Source organism: Betta splendens, chromosome 16, assembly GCF_900634795.4.
Source record: "Betta splendens chromosome 16, fBetSpl5.4, whole genome shotgun sequence".
NCBI lineage: Eukaryota > Metazoa > Chordata > Actinopteri > Anabantiformes > Osphronemidae > Betta > Betta splendens.
The window spans coordinates 18,322,961-18,341,225 of record NC_040896.2 but is presented as its reverse complement, the minus strand read 5'-3'; the positions used below and the strand labels follow the sequence as shown (position 1 = coordinate 18,341,225).

Genomic DNA, 18,265 nt, shown 5'->3' with positions numbered 1-18,265 from the left:
CCAGAGCCTCAGCTTCATCCCAACAATCCCGCGTGACCCGAATCCCCTGACGGCAGACTTTGAGCAGGTCTTCAGGCAGCTGCGCAGGCGGCTGCGCAGGCGGCTGCGCAGGCGGCTGCGCAGGCGGCTGCGCTCGTGGTCAGTGGCTGCAGCCACGAGCCTCCAGCCTCCTGCGCTGCAGCCGCCGCCTCCCGGCCTGCTGTCCGGGGACGAATGCAGCGCAGGGGAGGAGGCCGAGGGAGGAAGAGAAGACGTGGAGGGAGTCCAGCTCTTGTTTTACAGCTCGGGCTTCCCAGCTTAAGCGTTGCTTGCTCCCGGGTCCCTGCACATAAATCTGGAAAATCAGTGGATCATCACAGAGGATTCACGAGAAACCTGCAAACAAGACGTTGGAGAGCGGTCGCTTCATCACGGATGATCACGCGTGTCAGTTTAATTTTTTGTTTCTGGTGGAACGCAGACAACGCATATACGGGCTTCACGCTGGCAGGAATGTTGAGTTCTGAGGTTCTGTGTGACCTCTGAGGTCGTCTAACCCATGTACCGAATGCGGGTTCTAGGGTGGATTTCCCCTGGAACACACAAGTCTGCAGCCAAAACAAACTGGTGCTGATGGTTTGCCTCTTGCCTCCGGTCTCCACGGCCGCTTCTAGACAGCAGCTGGGGGACCCTCGCTGCCCAGGGGGAGGAGCGGAGGAGTCCTCCGGCCCTCCCACTGGCTATAAGACCGGAGGCAGACGGAAACACTCAGACAGCAAGCACACGTGGAGCAAAAAGGCAAACAGGGAGAAGGACGGGCGAGCAAGAGAGAGAGAGAGAGAGGGAGAGGGAGAGTCAAACCGCTGCTTCAGTCTGGAAGCAGTTCTTGCAACCCAAGCAGACAATTATAGGAACAAAAGACTAAAAAGCAACTCAGAGGGGAAAAAGACAACAAATCCGCAACCACCCTCCATCAACATGCCATTTCAAATTTTGTTTTCAAAGGATTAAATGGAAGAGGATCCGACCTTTGGGATTTGAAGTGTTTTTGAAACAAACCCAGAGAGAAAAACAAGCGGGACCTGTGACAGGCGGCGACGGAGGTCGGGTCACCGAACGCTGACTTAACCCCGGCGCGCTCATCTCTCCACACAGAACCAAGGCAGCGCCGTGGACGGAGGACCGCCGCCTCCCGTGGCTCAGCACAGTCTGCACTGAGAGAGAGAGAGAGAGAGAGAGAGAGAGAGGCCCCCAGCTCGCTGGACCCACACCGGCCTCGCCGCCGCCATGACCTTCGCCATGCTGCGCACGCCCCCTCCCGCCGGCCGCTTCCTGTACGGCGACATCGCCCTCCTCTCCGAGGACGAGGACGACAACGGCAGCGAGGGCTCGGGCTCGGAGGAGCGGGGCGGCAAGTCGTCCGCCTTCCGCCTGTCCTCCTCGTCGCCGTCCGCCTTCCACATCAAGGTGAACAGGAAGAGGAAGCTGTGCGGCGGCGGCGGCGTGGACCCGGGGGGCGTGGCGGTGAGGCACGTCCCCGTGGACACGTCTCCCCCCGTGCAGGTCCACCAGAGGACGGCGGCCAACGCGCGGGAGCGGGACCGCACTAACTCCGTCAACACGGCCTTCACCGCGCTCCGCACGCTCATCCCCACCGAGCCGGCAGACAGGTACGGAGCGCGGCAGCGTTAGCGCCCACGCTAACTTACTGCTCCTAACGCCCCGCTGTTGTTTTTCTGCAGGAAGCTGTCGAAGATCGAGACGCTCCGCCTGGCCAGCAGCTACATCAGTCACCTGGGCAACGTGCTGCTCCTGGGAGAGGGCCTTCACGACGGACAGCCCTGCCACGCTCCCTCGCCGCCGTTCTTCCACGTTAGCTCCTCCCCCAGCCGGGGATCTGACCAATCAGCTCAGCCTAAGCACATCTGTACTTTCTGCCTCAGCAACCAGAGGAAAATGGTGAGCAGACGACCTTGAGTCCGTAAGATTCCGGAGAGTTATGATAAACAAGTCATAAATGGTGTAACTGAACTTTATAAAAGTATAAAAATAGCCTTTCAATAAAGCTGTTTGGTTAAACAGTGACTAAAGCGTAAGAAAATGATTCGGACTGTTTACTTTTAATCCTAATAATTATAAACGCTTCCACCGATTACAAAAATATTTTTGAGAAGTATAAAACATTGATAGTAATAAAGGTTCATTTAGGAAACTGCTGTGGTTTGGGGTCAGTTTGAAGTTTAAAGCTGACCTGAGATCACTGGCCGCGCCTGTAAACCTGATTGGCCCTGAGGGACTTTAAAAAGCGCAGCCTCTTTAAAGTCCTCTTCTGGGGGAGAGGACTGAGCATTATTGTACTGTTGGGGGTTGGTTTAACTCGAGCAGGTGGCTCCAAAGATCAAGGTGCTTTCTGAAACTGCGTGGACGCTTCAGCGAGTATGAGAAATGGCCTTTTCTTTTCCTGTCAGAGGAGCTGAAGTAGGTCAGGAACAGTGGCAAAACATGCACGACCGCAGAGAACATCCAACTGCGATGCCTTTTTTTTTTCCTTCTATTTTGAAAATATGAATTTAAAGTTTACAAGTGTATTTATGCAGCGACTCAGATTTATGACTTGGAGCCCATGAAATCCATCCAACACCATGTGTATAGTATTAAGAGTGTATTGACGTCAGCCTGGATACAGGGCTTTAATCAAAAGGAGCTATCGCACAGACTGGTGACCGCCACTCAGACTAGTTATGGTGCCACAAAATGAAGTCCAGGTATAAAACTCAAAGACAAACACAGTCTGACCAGTTTGTCCATTACTGCTCATTCCATGCTTATTCCCTTGGTTAGGCATAAATCAATGTTGCGCTGTCAGTCTCCGCTCTAATACAGAACGAGCACACGTTTCAGCTGACTTTTGATTGATTCGGCGCAGGAAGCAGACGTAATCAAGAACATTCTCAGCACAGGAAACAGCCCGATGAGATATAACAGGCCGGCAAGCATTGACATCAACTGATTGAAGGCAAAATTTATGCGACTGCTGGTCCTTCGGCAGCCGCCGCGGAGGATGATAGAGAGGTGACATCCGCTCAGCGTTCCCACTCGCACCCAAAGCAGCTGCCCATTTAGCAGGATTTATGGGCGAGGAGCTGACATCTGGCAGACTCCCCCGTTACCCCAGCACTGTGTGAAAGCCAATACCTACGCCCAGAGACCCTTTAGCTGGGGGATAACCTGAGTCTGGGCGCTGCATGTGTACCCCCCCCTCACGGCTGCCTCCCCTCTGAACCCCAGTAAGTGAAAGCCTAGACGACCTTGGTGTCTAAACCCAGACGCCCTCAGCTGTGAGACGACCAGGCTGCAACCTGTCTGCTTCTGTGTCACCGTCCCCTTCCTCCTGCAGCATCAGCGCCGCTCGCGTTTCACCCCGTCCTCCTCGCTTCCAGCCGCCAGCTCCTCCCGTTACCCGTCTCTCCCCGGGCCCCGGGCGCATCGATCAGCCCGGCGGAGGTCAGGGTTGCGGGCCGGAGCGGCGTAATACTATCCGGCGCCGTCACCTCGCTGCCGCGCGCGCACGGCTGACCTGTAAACGCACGCTGGGTGGAAAACAATTGGGGAGCTTTCTGAGGCGAGAACGCTGACACTCTGACTGAGCCGGTGCTACTCGCTGTCAGTCAAATTGTGCTGTTTCACATTAACTCCTCCAAGGGTCACGCCGGGTGTACGGACGTGTATTTGTGCAAGTTTTCATGAACTGCAGCCCAGCGGAAAGTCATTATCTAGTCATTACCCCCCTTCTGATTTCCCTGTCGACACCAGACGCGAATGAAGAGAAAGGAACTCCAAATGCTACTTTCACACCAGATAAATTGACAAGAAGAACCCACAGAAATGCACAAAGCTTTACAAACAGCTCCCAGACACATATTTAAACTGTCTCAATAAATGAGTGACTATTTTCAGGTTTCAGCAGCAAAAAAAACCCGAACCGGGAGAATTGATTTGTCTCATAAGGCCTTTGGGTGGTTAACTCTGATTGGCAGAACCGAGAGCTTCTCAGTTTTCCCCGGTAAAGTGACCGTACGGTGCGTTTAAGTGGGCTAAAGGGCAGAGTCGGTGCTGTGATTACAGAGAGGAAACAATTGTGAGGGTAAAACGAGACTTTGTGTCCTGAGTGCTCTCTTTGTATGTTTTTTCGGTCATTGAGGTTCATCACAGCTGTCAGATCTGCTTAGAGCAGCTGCTTCAATTACACTTCTTTCCAGCGGAGGAGAGGCTGAAAGTGAGAAAAGTACACGCTCATTTCCCCCCAATTACGCGTGTATACAGTGAAACGGCTTCACGTGAAGCCTCCGCGCTGCTAATGACCACCGCGCAGCGAGGGCTAAGCGTTACCAACGCGCTACACGCCAGGCGGAGCGTGATGTCATTATACGTGTGGAGCGCCGGCGTGTGGCGTGGCCGGAGGTGCATCCACACATCTGGGAATGAGGGGCTGAGGATTGAGGTGCGCTCAGGGCCACTCAACTCCCCGCGCTGTCCGCTTGATTGATGCAGACATCCTGTGCGAGGCCTCTCTCCGCGTCGGCTGATCGGTGTAACTGTCAGGTGCCTGCAGCAGGAAGACCTTATATTTAAGTATGACTCTTGAAGAAGCACCTTAATTGATCTTGTGTATCAGTTGGGAGTCTTCTTTTACTGGACAGGAGGTGAAGCGTTCAGGTGGGGCTGGTATTCAGAGCCTTTTCTTTCCAGCTGGGTTTGAGTAGACACGTTTTCCAGTATTTGATGAATTAAAAAGACAATTTATACGTTTGGAAACAAACAGTTGCACTATGATACTCATCGTGCGGTCGCTGTAGAAAGACAATTGTGCCTTTGAGGTGGTTCCATTTAGTCGCCTTTACGAGCGCTTTAAGCCAAGAGCCCAGTTTAATTCCAGCTTAAAGGAATCAGACTTATTCGGAATTCGCAATAAATGACAGCGAAATGTGACAGTGTAGCGAGACAGCGAAGCATTACAGCCGAGGTGCACGCCTCCTAATATCGCCAGCGGTTTTAATTGACATCTGGCCTGCCGTAAAACTTTTATGTGCGATGATTGTTGTGGGTGACTGGAAAGCAGGGTGGATGAAAAGACGGTGGCACCAGAGCTGCACCGTGTTCCTCTGAGGGCAAGAGATCCAAGAAGGTCCACTGAATTTGGACGCGTGTGTGTTTGTATGAGACTCACTATAATGTGTGCGAGTGGTTCTTTGAGTGAAGGGTTTGTACTGTACATGTAGACACACACACGCACACACACACGCACGCACGCACACACACACACACACACACACACTGGCTGACTCTCCGGGTCTGGAAGTCATTGGCAGTGCAGAGCGGAGCAACAAATGAGCTAATTGTTCTGCAAATGATTTATCCTCTGCAGAGGCCTGTTCAGCCAGTGTTTAATTCAGCTGCTACTATTAGAAACACATTGACGTGGAGCTTTGATGGTGATGTTAAAGAAGCCTGGAAACCGCTGTGTGTGAGACGCCCTCCCTGCTTACCCACCTACACACACACACACAGGCACACACACACACAGGCACACACACACACACACACACACACACACACACACACACACACACACACACACACACACACACACACACATACACACACACACACACACACACACACACACACTGTCACACATGCGTGACCGTACAAAGAACCGGCACACAGGCTCTCAGTGCACCGTGCTCAGACTTTTATCAGCAGCAGCTCACTCTCCTCCTCCACTTTTTCCCCCCTCACCCTCACAGCCAGACAGCAGTTCATTGCTTCTTTCTAGACACCCAGAAAACCTCATATATGATTACAGAGTTAAAGAGCCCTGGACGACGACTGTGCTTTCAACACGTTCTGAACTAATGGTGTGCAGGAAGCTGTGGAAACAGAGACGGAGGAGGAGAGCGAGCGGGGGAGAGAAGTAGCCAACAAGTCAGCGGGATAATCAACCTCCCTATTCATCCTCCAGTTTGGACAGTTGGGTTTTCGAATGTGCCGAAACTACACTTTGCGTCTTTATAGGGATCAAATGAACCGTGCACCTTAAGAGGGCTTAAATGCACGGATGGAGCATGTGCAGGAGTACGTTAATGACTGCGGTTTTCACAGCCGTTGGGATATTAGTCTGTTTTCAGTGGAAAAACGCATTACGTCACTTGTGTGCTTGAAGTAGACGTTTTAGGGTCATAGATGAAAACTAAATTACCCTCATTTAATGACAATGCTGGTGCTGAGTTGGACTCAGTGCTTTGTGTCCCAGGACTGTTTGTTTCTCAGTTTGTTGTGTTAACAAGGTGCAGTGAAGGTAGCTACAGTAAAAGGCAATTTTCATATATATTCTAAGTCACGTCTGGTGTGTGTGTGTGTGTGTGTGTGTGTGTGTGTGTGTGTGTGTGTGTGTGTGTGTGTGTGTGTGTGTGTGTGTGCCTGTGTGCCTTCATGCATGAACCTGTCTGTATATTCTCTGCACAGATGGAAGCAGTTAAAACCTAATTCAAGACTAACAGAAGAAGTCGGGTCAGATAACTAACAAAATCTATTAGCAGAGCTATCATTCTGTTGTCCTTCGGTCTTCAGGGAGACGGTTGCTCACGGAGCAAATTAAAACACAACTACAGAAAGCTGAGCCCGACAAGGAGCAGGTCTCAAAGAGGCACACACCAAAAGCAGAAAAGCCCGTTAAAAGGGTGCTGCTTCGTGAAACGCCGAGCACTGAGGCTGCAGCGGCTGATGAGAAAGTGACGGCGAGTGAGCGACGCAGCTAAGACACTGAAAACCCGCGCTGCCGTCGTAAAACTACGACTAATGAGACCCACGTGTGTGTGCGTGGTGTGAACTACGCCTGACGAGGCAATCGCAGATAAATCCAGTGTTGTCTGCAGCCACCAGGATGCTTGTTAGGAACCACAGTCAACACAAAGCACACGTCTGCCGAGGCCAAGCCACATCACACTCATTCCAATGCCTGATGTTATTTTTGTTTTATTTTTATGTACGGCTGTGATCTCCTAATGCACGACCGTTCATGAGGATGATTACAACGCCCGGTAGTCGCTGATGCACGTTCACACGTTAAACGGGATACGACCGGCTCTCATTGTTGAATACCACTCTCCTTATGCGACTGCAGGCCGGCACCCAAGTGGGCTTATATTTTCCAAGCAGTCATTCCTCTCCTCGTGCAGCCAGGAACCAAATGAGATGTTTGTATATGATGATTTACCCCAAGAAAAAAGACAGAGCGAGGCCGCATGGAAAATCCCACTGCTATAGGTAGAACGGGCCGGGTGCAGGTTGGGAAGAACAATACTCACGTTTGAATACGCGGGAGCTGATGAGAAGACCCACATTAGAGAAAAGACAAGCTGCTTTCACTTTGGTGAAAAATAATATTGTTCCACCGTGGAAATATCATCATATTGTATCTAAAGTAAACAGAGTCAGGTAATCATATTAGCGCTGGACAAATGGCCCCTCTGGGAGGCAGCTCGTCTGTGTGCGTGTGGGTGTTTGGATGAAGCCAGAGAGCGGAGATGTCATCCGACCGTGCCCTATTAGTCTTGGGAGATTGTTTTGACTAACAGGCCGGCCTCAACGCCCCCTCCTCCTGTTTTGACTGAAGCGGCGCGGCTCCGGCCCAACCAGCCTGGCCGTCCCCATTGCAAACGGCCGCCCGGCGCTCCGCAGTCAGACGGGACGCGATTTCGCGGCAATTTGGTAAATCATCGAGTCGCCGCCGCGCGTCGCGGGGCCCGAGTTTTCATGTACCCGTAACCGGCATTAAGCGCGTCTATTTCCACTGATAAATACCTACACTTTTCCACCGCGGCTTCCAGCGAGCGGCGCACAGCCTGGCTGGTTGTGTCCTCCAGCTGCTGCTTTCATAGTGTTGTGTTGCACAATAACAGCAGAGTCGTACTCTAGTTTGGTTAAAGGCTTTACAGGCTTGAAATCACCTCTTCATAGTCGTCCTACACCAGTCCATGCAGGTTACAGCAGGAGAATCACTCAACAATTAAAGCTGCTCGCATCATTAGCTCCATAAATTGGCCATTTATTATTATGATTATTATCATAATTAGAATTTCCTGCATAGTAACTGTGAGACTTAAGATGATTCACTTGTGCTCCAAGTATTCATTCATTCATTGCTCATACAGTATCTTCACATTGCTGTTTCCCTATAAGCCACATTCAGCTGCAGATACATTCATTAATTGCCGTCATTACCTCTATAAACACCGGGAGACGTGCGTAAACACTTCATTAAGCTGACTCTGTAATTAGCAAATGCTTTCTGACACATGTTTCCCTGTGTCTGATTCCCTGCTGCATAATTACTGTAGCTCCAAACTAGAAAGCAAATGCAGCTCTGCTCCGTCTACCGACCCACTAACGTCCAGCATGCAGCTTCTGATTAGGAGCAAAACACAACAGAACAACAAAAGGTAACACAGGCAACGATAAAGCCGCGATCGTTTATGTCTCGGCAATAACAGCGTAATAATGATCTTCTGCTCGTAGTCCAGCTGGAGGAAGAGTTGACAGTAATAGTTCCTGTGTCTCCTAACGTTCACCTCAATCAGTGGGAGGACCGATTCCCGTCCAAATCCTATGATCTCACTCCCTCATTACTGCCTGATACCCTTCCAAACACCTACCCACCTTTGTTGATGTCAGTCAGACAGATTTTTCCAAACACCTACACCTTGTGCACGGTCTGGGAGGAAATGTATAACAGGTGTTGGGCTGATGGGAGGAGAGCGAAGGGAGGCGGCAGGGGGAGTGGATGGGGGGGGCACAATAGCCTCTGGGCGCTTGCATACACAGCATAGAGATTACTCACAGTAATTAGCAAAGCCGGGATGAAATGTGCATATCAGTCAGTGGTGTGTTCAACAAACCTTGCTTCAGACGGCCTGAGACGAGAGCAGAGCAGAGGTTAGGTGAGGAGGGAAAATGTGACGTGATTTTCCTGGCCAGATCGTCAGCGTCTCTCTACCCGCCAGGAATCTGATACCACAGATAAACCAAGAGCATATCATGATGTCATTGTTCAGGTTATAGCATAATTAAAGATAATACTGTACGGGCCGGGTTTTGGTCTGCACTCTCTCACTGTAGGTACATGTAGGTTCAGTTCTATTCTGTTCTGCAGAAGCGAGATCATACACGACCACCGCTCATCAGTCTTTCATGTCCCAAGCTTGAATGGGAGGCCATTTGTTTCTAGCCATGGTCATCATGTTTGAATGGATTTCGTTGTCGAACCCGTAACGAAGCAAGATGTTGTGTTTTCTCGTTGCAGAACAAAGACAGAGACAGGAAGTCGGCCATCAGGAGCTAACAACTCAACCCACGCGCACGACGCTCACGCTTCCGGCGGTTTATTCCCGCAGCCCGAGGACTTGTCAGACTCGTGATGCCAAACACAGACTTCTGCGGGACTTCCACAGCACTTCCAGGACTTTTGCAAGAGCTTCACCTTTTGTTTTTTTGTTGTTCTTTTTTTTACGTCTGTATCATTTCACAAGAACTTTTTCTTTCGGAGAGTGTTTTCAAATGTAAAACGCTTCTCAGTACTTTTAAATGGCTTTTACATTCTTATTAACTCCATGAAAATGCTTTCAGCGACACTTATAAGAGACTTTTTACTGTATTGTTCAAAGCCTCATCGACTTTTCAAAGTCTGAGGAACTTGTGGCACATGATCAAAAACACAACACCTATGAAAAAGAAATTTGTATTCATCGAAAGCTGTTATTAATGTGTAAACTGAAATATAAATGTATATTTATGTAACATAACATTATATAATGAAACAATGTTATTTAACAGGCATATGGCGTTCTTAAATACGGAGGCGGTACTAAACATTGGCTGTTAGAACAGTTCATGGCATCAAAGAACACGGAAAGTTTGTGGCATTGGTTGTTTCTAATAATCATTTCCGAAAGTGTCCTAATGCTGGAAAATAACTCAAGATGACCAATAAATTTTTTGTATATATGGAAGGAGATTTCATTCATATGTCAGTGGTATTTTGAGCAGATCTCAAATTCTCCCCAGTCCCAACTAATAAACATAAAAGTTTCCACTGTTACCCTGTCCTCTGCCGCGGAGGGTTTCTCAATACCAAGCCGTGCTTTTATTGTACTCGTGCTCATTCGGGCACTTATTTTAGACGAGAGATAATTTGATCTCAATTAAATGACAGCCCTGCAGATTTTCACTGCGCGTACAGTACACCTGTGCCTCAAATCATCCTAATTTGTGCTCGTAACCTTGGCTCGCTCTCCCTCCCTCTCTCTCTCTCTCTCTCTCTCTCTCTCGCACACGCTCCATATTTCTTGCTCGCTCTCTGTGCTTTTCTGCGGAGGGAGGAAAGATTAGAGCCGACAGAGACAGCGAGCGGCAGAAGATGAGGCGAACAAGAGGGGTCTGAGGAGCAGAGGAGCAGGAAAGGAGGGGGCCCGATCGAATCTGCAGGTACGACTACTTGGACATCTGCTGGTGTCCCCTCGCTGTCCTCCTCCTTACCTTTCCACATGCTGTCTCTCTCTCTTCCTCTTCCTACCTTCTCCCTCGAGTGCCACAGACCCGAGTCTGGTTGGTGATGGCTTTAAAGCGTGTTTAGCCACACACATTTGTCTGTCCGTCCTTTTTCCTCTTTTTGTTGCCCTGCTGCTTTTTCTTTTTCAGAGTTTTAGCAAAGCAGAAATGTCCCTTTATACTGAACACTGTCCATTGTTCATAATAAATACCTTCTTTTGTTTCATTTTCTATTCACTGATATATGATATAACTGGTTCATTATAAAATCTAGTTAGAGCAGCTCCAGTAGATTTAGCTGTTCCAATAGCAGATATGCAGTCCCAATAAAAAGCAATTACTGCAGTTACTGAGTCAATGATTCTGTGGCATTCCTCTTCTACTTCATAATCATAGAATATATTAGTTAAACTCATTTAGGAAAGTGGGATCTATTATTGGTTCTCATACCAAGTTCATAGCTCTCTGGCTGAGCACTTAAAAAACACTTAACAGCAGCATTTCTGAAGCTATTTTCCACCATTAAGTGAGATGTAAATGAGCCGTTCTCTTTAATGGAGGCCTCATGCTGCACTGTTTGCCGTTTCCAAATTAGCGTTTAACAACACTAACAAGCTGTTTCTGCCACCAAGGCGCCAATTAAGGAGCTTTTTCTACAGTGTGACAAGTGTCTGCTCAAAAAAAAACCACCCAACCAACAAAAAAACTCAGAGCAAACGCTCTGACGTAGACGTCAAACGCTACCAAAGCGCTGAGTGGAGGCTACAGTCAGACTGGAGTAACGGAGCTGATTTACTGTATGCATAATCTCACCCAGAGCACACAACTATAAACAGCACCAATGAATGTGTCCTAGTGGATGGCTGCTTCAATGAAATGTCTCACAAAGGTAATGGAGAGGGAAAGGTGTAATAAACTAAAATCATTCCTGCAGACTCGCTGGTGAAAAGAAGAGACGCTTCTAGCACATTATGCTCCAAATGCCCTTCAAGCCCCGGTGCCGGGACCAGTTTCACCCCCAAAACATAACACAGAGACACAACAGACCATATGTGAGGGCACAGCTTCAATATAAGTGGTCCCTGCTGCTCGCTGGTTCCCAAGAAACAAGATTCAAACCGAGCTGTGCATCTTGCTTAAAACGTCTTAGATCTATTGAGCTAATGAGACGCAGATAATCTTACTGTTTTTTCTTTTAAAAGGAAGCAATAGCGTCGAAAAAAGTGTTGTGTGTCTAGCGTGTCCTAATGACTTCTGGTCCAGTTAGTCTGAAAGCCTGATCTCTCTAGCAGGCCGTCTGTCTGAGCGGTGGAGAGGGGAAAAAGGAACTGGTTCCTCCCACACAGAACAGATCAGATTCCCCCTACGCCTACACACACACACACACACACACACACACACACACACACACACACACACACACACACACACACACACACACACACACACACACACACACACACAGATGACCATTTACACCCGCACACCAATGAACTTACATATGTGCAAATAAATGGAAGTACTGTGTGCGCAGCCACACGCACGCACGCTAAGCAGAGGGGTCTGTGATATGACTTAGCTGTCTAATGATCTCTGTATTTTACATCCATGAAAACAGATCAGCTGAGAGGGCAGGCTGCCGTGGCGTAGTTAAGTGGGCGGTTTTGGACCAAGGTGAACCGGAGGCTGGACCACTGAATTATTGTCAATATAATAGTCTCTGATGAAAATGCCTCCATGGAAATCTGGCACATGAGAGCTGATAGCTGTGATTAAACACAGATTCTGTCCTGAATCCTAGGTGATAGCAGTGGCACCACATACTGTTCAAGGGCCTGAAGGTGCCCTGCTGACTTGGAGGTGAGAGCCGCTCAGTGGCATCAGTGCCTTGATCGTCCAGGAAGCAGCACGTGCAGCAGAGGCAGAGTGTGAAAGTGATTCTGGTGAGGCTACCGTGCTAGCGCGTTAGCTCGCGGCAGACGTCTGCCAATAAAATGGGAATGTTTGCCGGAGTCCAACAAACACAGAGCGACACTGGCACAAGATTCGTGTTTGTGGTCACAACAATCTGCAGTCCAGCGTTCTCACTTCTGTTGGCTCTGAAAAAAAAAAACCTGCCGCTTCAGCAGCCATATTTTTAATACAGCATGTATGCGCATGTGGAATTATTTCAGCTTCCTTTATTCCTTGTGACGGCCGGCCCCAGGTTATTTAGCCTTCACCCTGCTCCGCGCCGCGCACGCTCCCCGACGACTGACTGGACGGGAAACTGAAGGGAAGGCTCACGATTGGCTTCACAAAAAAACAATGTTTGAAAATAAGCAGCTTGACAGACTCTTGGACCGTCCCTCAAAAGCATAAATGAGCCATTTCTATATTCCTCAAGTGTCATAACACGAGAATCTGTGCAGGAGACGGGAACACTTCCTGTTTTTTTCCAAGTTGCCCGTGTTTTCGCGCTCAGATGGTGCCCAGCTGAATACAGTCTATTAATTAAAGATGGATAGGTAGCAGCGCTTTTCCTGAAGCATGACCTCCTGTTGACGTTGGAGCAGAAGTTTCCTCTGGTGTCCTCTCCCGCTCCGTAGGCCTGTTGGCCAACTTCCTGCCTCCACTTGAACTGTCTCTATAAAACATGAAGAACAAAGATATGAAAAAAGCAAAGAGGAAAGAGTGAAATGCACCTTTAGGAACATTAGTCTTTCCAATCCAAGTGGGACCATAGCTACACACACAAACACACACACACACACACACACACACACACACACACACACACACACACACACACTGCAGGAGGCTAACTGCTCCAAGTGGGAGCTGTGCTGCTGAGGGCCGGATGAAAGGAAACACTAAAACTACAACGAGGGAAAGACAGGTGGCCGGTTTGGCAGGTCCTGCCTCACACACACACTCTTACACCAACATACACATGTACATGTGTACACAAGCTCCTTCCTTCTCAACCCCCCTGTGGTGCACACCTGTGAAAGTGCCAAATCCTGGACTCTGCCCCAATCAGCTCTCCCGCCCGCTTCCTACAGCGCCTCTCTCTCTCCTCTATGAATCTTTCCCCCGTTCTCGCGGCCTGTGACAGCGTTCCTCTCGTTCGCCAGCATCCTGGTTTTCTTGATTAGATGCTAAAAAGACATGTCCTGTGGAGCAGAACGCCACCGGGGAAGCGTGTGCGGCGTGTGTGCGTGTCTGCGGGGGGTCCAGCGTGAATCCGTCCAAGTGCTCATCGCTTCATACACCTCATTCTGCGAGAACGCAAACTTTACATTGCGACACAGCAGTGGAGTGAATCACGGTGAGTCCCGAACGGCGCTGTGTCTCCTGAGAACACGTGCTTTAAAGACCAGTTGTTTCTCTTCAGCTTCAGCTTGTCGGGCGTCGTTCTGTGCTCTGAAGCTTGTGGTTAAGCAGAATCAGGCCAGGTAACACAGCTGAGCTGACGTTCCCTCTGGAGGTTGGTCATTTTTCCTCCATTATTGCTTTTTAGCTTACAGAGACCGTCTACGCTCAGTCTGTCGGAAAACCCGAGCAAAGGTTCAAGTGAGACCCGGTTTCCTGTCCCTTAAAGCATCAATGACTGCAAACTACTCCTATTGATTATTTCCTCCAATAATTCAAACCATGCACAACACCCAACACCGACAATACTGGAAAATGCAAAGCAGCAAAGAATTTTGAACGTTGAAAATATTTTTTATATAAACTGCAATATTATAAAGTGTTAAAGAGATTTACATTTTACATAACAGGTCCGTGCTGTCAGCAGTGGGAAACGGGGCCAAGATGGGGCTCAGCGAGAGCCAGCTGACAATCAGCAGAGACACGTGAAACGTTATCATCCGAAATAAACTGTTCAGCAGGTGACACGCCATTTGTTCCCCTCTCCTGCATGAACTTGTCAACTATGCAAACCACTGGGAGCCCAAACAAGACCTTTCTCGTGAATCTGAGCTGGTGATAGGTGGATATCATGATAGACGAGCCACACCCTGGAGCCTGGAGCAAGTCCCACCCCGACCCCGAAGCTCTGTGTTTTATCCTTTTACAGGCAGTGTGAATCAGAGGGCTCCTTGTGTTTTACTAGCCTCTAAGCAAGTGTGCACGGGATCCAACTATGAGCATGTGCTTCCCTCCCCAGAGTGAAACCCTCTGATTACCCTGGACACGGTTGTTAGGCACCAAATCAGAAATCAAAAAGGGGAGAAAGGCGGAAAAGAGCTGCTTATGCTAAAACCTAACTCAGGTTGGTGTTTGCAGCTCAGATGGATAATAGGAGGATTTGAGTGCGGAGAGGAGCGGGGGTTCGGGTGGGGAGAGGAGAAGAGGCAGGTACAGACTGCTGTGGGCTACAAACAGGCAGAAGAGAGAAGGGACGGGATGGTAAGAATGAGAGAATTAGAGCGGGAGCCAAGCCTTTAGTCAGTAGCAGCCTGCCAGCGAGGCCTCGCCAGGTCCCTGCGCTCTCCGCTCTGTCCTCTCCAATAAGACCCCCGCTTTAATGCTGGAAAGTTCCCTCCAAGCTGTCAATCACCCCCTTTAATAAAAACAAAGTATAACATTGCGGTCTCACTCGCTCTCCGTCGCCCCCCTGAGAATTCCAATGCAAGGTTTTGTCTGCGGAACTGTGAAAATCTCCTCTGCTTTTATTAGCAAAGCCTCGATTCGACCGAAGCCCCGGAAAAATCTGGCCACTCTCCGTCCTGCGTCTCCCATCTGGACTGCATTATAGCCAACCGCCTGGACCCGAACCAGGCCTGAAATGAAACTGGGGGTATTACAGAAAATAACTCAGGGATCCGTGCGCGTGCGCATGCGTGCATTCAGCCAATTACGCTCACTATCTATGCTGCTCTTAGTCAGATTTCCTTCGGGAAAAGCAGCCTCCACTGACTGGCCGCTCGGCCGTTTCTCCTGCTGTTTGGGCAACTGACCGCCTGACGGGTTAGTTGGGTGCTGACAGGGCGGCGAGCGCGGCTGACAGGATGAGGGATGGACTGGCTGACTGATGAGCCACGCCGACCCAGCGGCTGAGTGGCAGCTGGCAGCGCAGCCCGTGTGTAAGATTAATGAACCCGTTCTTACCTGCTGAACCAAGACCAACTCCCTCACACCGGGGGCTTTGGCTGCGGCTCCGTCAGCGGCCATGTTGTCTAGAATCCATTCAACTCTGTTCTGTTCCAAGAAACAAATATTATTATAAAAGACACACAATTATACAGTTTCTGCCTATTGCTCACACGCTAAAAGCGAATGCTTAGACCAAAGCCTCAATACATTGTTAAACACAGTCCGACCACAGCATTTTTAAGTTTGCACTTTGGTTTCGTTTTTGTAACACACTTATTGCGAAACACTACACGTTTTCTTACATTAGACACTGTTATCATTGGGAAAACACTGTGTAGGCAACTGTAGTCACTCACTCACACACACACACACACACACACACACACACACACACACACACACACACACACACACACACACACACACACACACACACACAGCGCTACAAACAGACCCCAGGTCAGACGTGTGGAGAACTATGCAAACATGGAGGCAATGAGAGTCAGAGTGAGAGGAGGAGAGAGAGAGGAGGAGTGTGAGACGTCTATCACATGAAATCAGGGCCACTCTCACTAGGTCCCAATCACCACATGCAGCTGTGCAGCACAGACCAGCTGTGATTCAACAACCAGAACCAGTTCACAGTTTATACCTGCTCCCTCACAGCCCCTTTATAAATGCAACTGAGGATGAATCCTCAATAAGCCCCCCACCACACACACACACACACACACACACACACACACACACACACACACACACACACACACACACTGTTTCTTCTGTATCTTGTTGATAAATTTGTGTAAGAATGTTTGTTTTGTGTGTAAAACTATTGTTTCATCACTGCAGAAATGTTACTTACACAAAGACTTGTGTTTTATATAAAGTTCATCAGTGTGTTGCTGCTGATATGAAAGGGTGATTCAAATGGAGCTTGTGTGTAAGGTTTTGTTGCAACAATCTGATTTCAGAAAGGAATGTTAAGTTTTGATTGCAGTGTTTCATTTTTTTTAAAGATGTGAGTTGTTCATCTCCAAGTGCTGATGTCTGATTGGTTTGTGTGGAGAGTTTTGACATAATGGGCCAAATTTTGCAAAACGTGTGTAAGCGATAGTCAAAAACTGTAAATAAGATAGCAATAAATCTTTATAAAACTCAGAGAGGCACATTCTTGAATGACAGTTTCTTGACAAATAAAGGATGAAATCATAAACTTTCTAGTTGTTCATCTAATTGTCAACCAGAACAATGAAACACCGAACTCAACAATGAATCCACGTCCACTCAAACTGTTGTGTCTGTGAATAAACTATTTTCTTTTGATTGATCGTTGTTGCTGCAACTACAATGCACATCTGTTTAAATATTATTTTTTTTAATGATGATATTATGAATTTGTGACCATTTTAAAAAGATTTACATGTCTTGGCGGGGGGGCTGAGAGCCACAGCCAGGCTGCAGAAGTCAGGCAGCGTCAGGAGACTACTTGGTTTGGGTCTTTTCATTTGATTCACTGAAACGAAGAATGAAGAAAGAACTGTAGTCTTATACAGTAATTTACAAACTCCCCTGCAAATACGTTGCCTGCTGCAGGACAGTAGTTCATTCAAGAACTCGTTTTTTAGGCTGGTTCGACGCTGCTGCGTGCAACAGGTGAAGACGTACTCACCTTTTTCCCAGCGCAGCGCAGAACAGCGTCAGGAAGGAAGGATTCAGTAGCTTAATGCTGACTTCACACACGCAAACGCTGCCAGCTGGTTGTTTTCCAAAACCACCGTGAGCCTCCCTAAATCACCAAGGTAAAGTGTTCTAGAGGCAGAACAGAATGAAATGAAAATAAACATGGCAGAGCAACGTTTACAGCCTAGAACCCAGTATCGCTCCCCTCGGTGAAAAACACGCTATAAATTACTGCGGATCATTTTGCGGATTTTTTTTTTTTTTTTTGGAAAAATTGCTCTGCGCTCCAACAAAAAAAATGGGCATTTGATTTGTATCAGCGTTAATTGCGCTCGCGTGTGAGTGAGATTTGCGAGCGTGCGTCCGCAGGGTGTCCTCGTGCGCATGCGTTTGTTCGGGTGGAAGGTTTGTCGCGCGCGTGCGTGAAGGAGAGACGGACGGAGATGGAGCTTGAGCCGCGGAGACTAACAGCGCTGCGGCTTCTGACCATACGATCCCGTCCATTTGTTGCTCCATAGGCAGCTGGACGCCTTCCACTGCTCATAATAACAATATGTTCCATATGAACCCCGCTCCTCTCCACTGTCAACATTTGGCTGCGAGCGCAAATCCGGCTGCGCGCGTTCACGGGTTTCCCTCCGCTGGTTCGACTCTGGAGCCAATTAACAGGGGCGAGACAAAACCATCAGTGTCAAGGTAATTCACGGTTTGTTGTACAGTAGCTTCAGCCTCGCCTTGGTTTCATTAACTCCTTCCTAGAACCTCAGCTGCTTCCTGAGCACAAGATTGAAAATGATGATTTATTTTGCTCAGATGGCAACAAAACAATGCGCTAAAAGGCAATAAAACGCAAACAGGCCCTGTCACATCACACCTGGATTCATGTGCGAGAAGCTGCGACGGTGTTAGCGCAGCT

The 18,265-nt window shown here is 48.7% G+C and overlaps 1 protein-coding gene and 1 long non-coding RNA gene across 2 annotated transcripts; one reads left to right on the top strand and one right to left on the bottom strand.

Moving 5' to 3' along the window:
* Positions 1 to 485: 485 nt before the first annotated feature.
* Positions 486 to 10,798, top strand: LOC114843714 (basic helix-loop-helix transcription factor scleraxis-like). The gene is made up of 3 exons (XM_029130527.3): positions 486 to 1,649; positions 1,722 to 1,938; positions 9,341 to 10,798. The coding sequence occupies exons 1-3, from the start codon at positions 1,267 to 1,269 to the stop codon at positions 9,377 to 9,379; spliced, it is 639 nt and encodes a 212-aa protein (XP_028986360.1). The 5' UTR covers positions 486 to 1,266; the 3' UTR covers positions 9,380 to 10,798.
* Positions 10,799 to 12,686: 1,888 nt separating this feature from the next.
* Positions 12,687 to 17,740, bottom strand: LOC114843700 (uncharacterized). Its single transcript, XR_003783615.3, has 4 exons — positions 17,339 to 17,740; positions 17,090 to 17,182; positions 15,682 to 15,771; positions 12,687 to 13,210 (listed from the first exon to the last, which is right to left on the bottom strand). It is a non-coding gene; the product is annotated as an uncharacterized LOC114843700 (long non-coding RNA).
* Between the last annotated feature and the right edge of the window lie 525 nt (positions 17,741 to 18,265).

Bases quoted from the DNA above. Each gene is read 5' to 3' on its own strand.
- LOC114843714 (XM_029130527.3), top strand. From the start codon at position 1,267: ATGACCTTCGCCATGCTGCGCACGCCCCCTCCCGCCGGCCGCTTCCTG. The intron at 1,650-1,721 runs GTACGGAGCGCG...GTTTTTCTGCAG, and splicing joins CCCACCGAGCCGGCAGACAG to GAAGCTGTCGAAGATCGAGA. The intron at 1,939-9,340 runs GTGAGCAGACGA...TTCTCGTTGCAG, and splicing joins TCAGCAACCAGAGGAAAATG to AACAAAGACAGAGACAGGAA.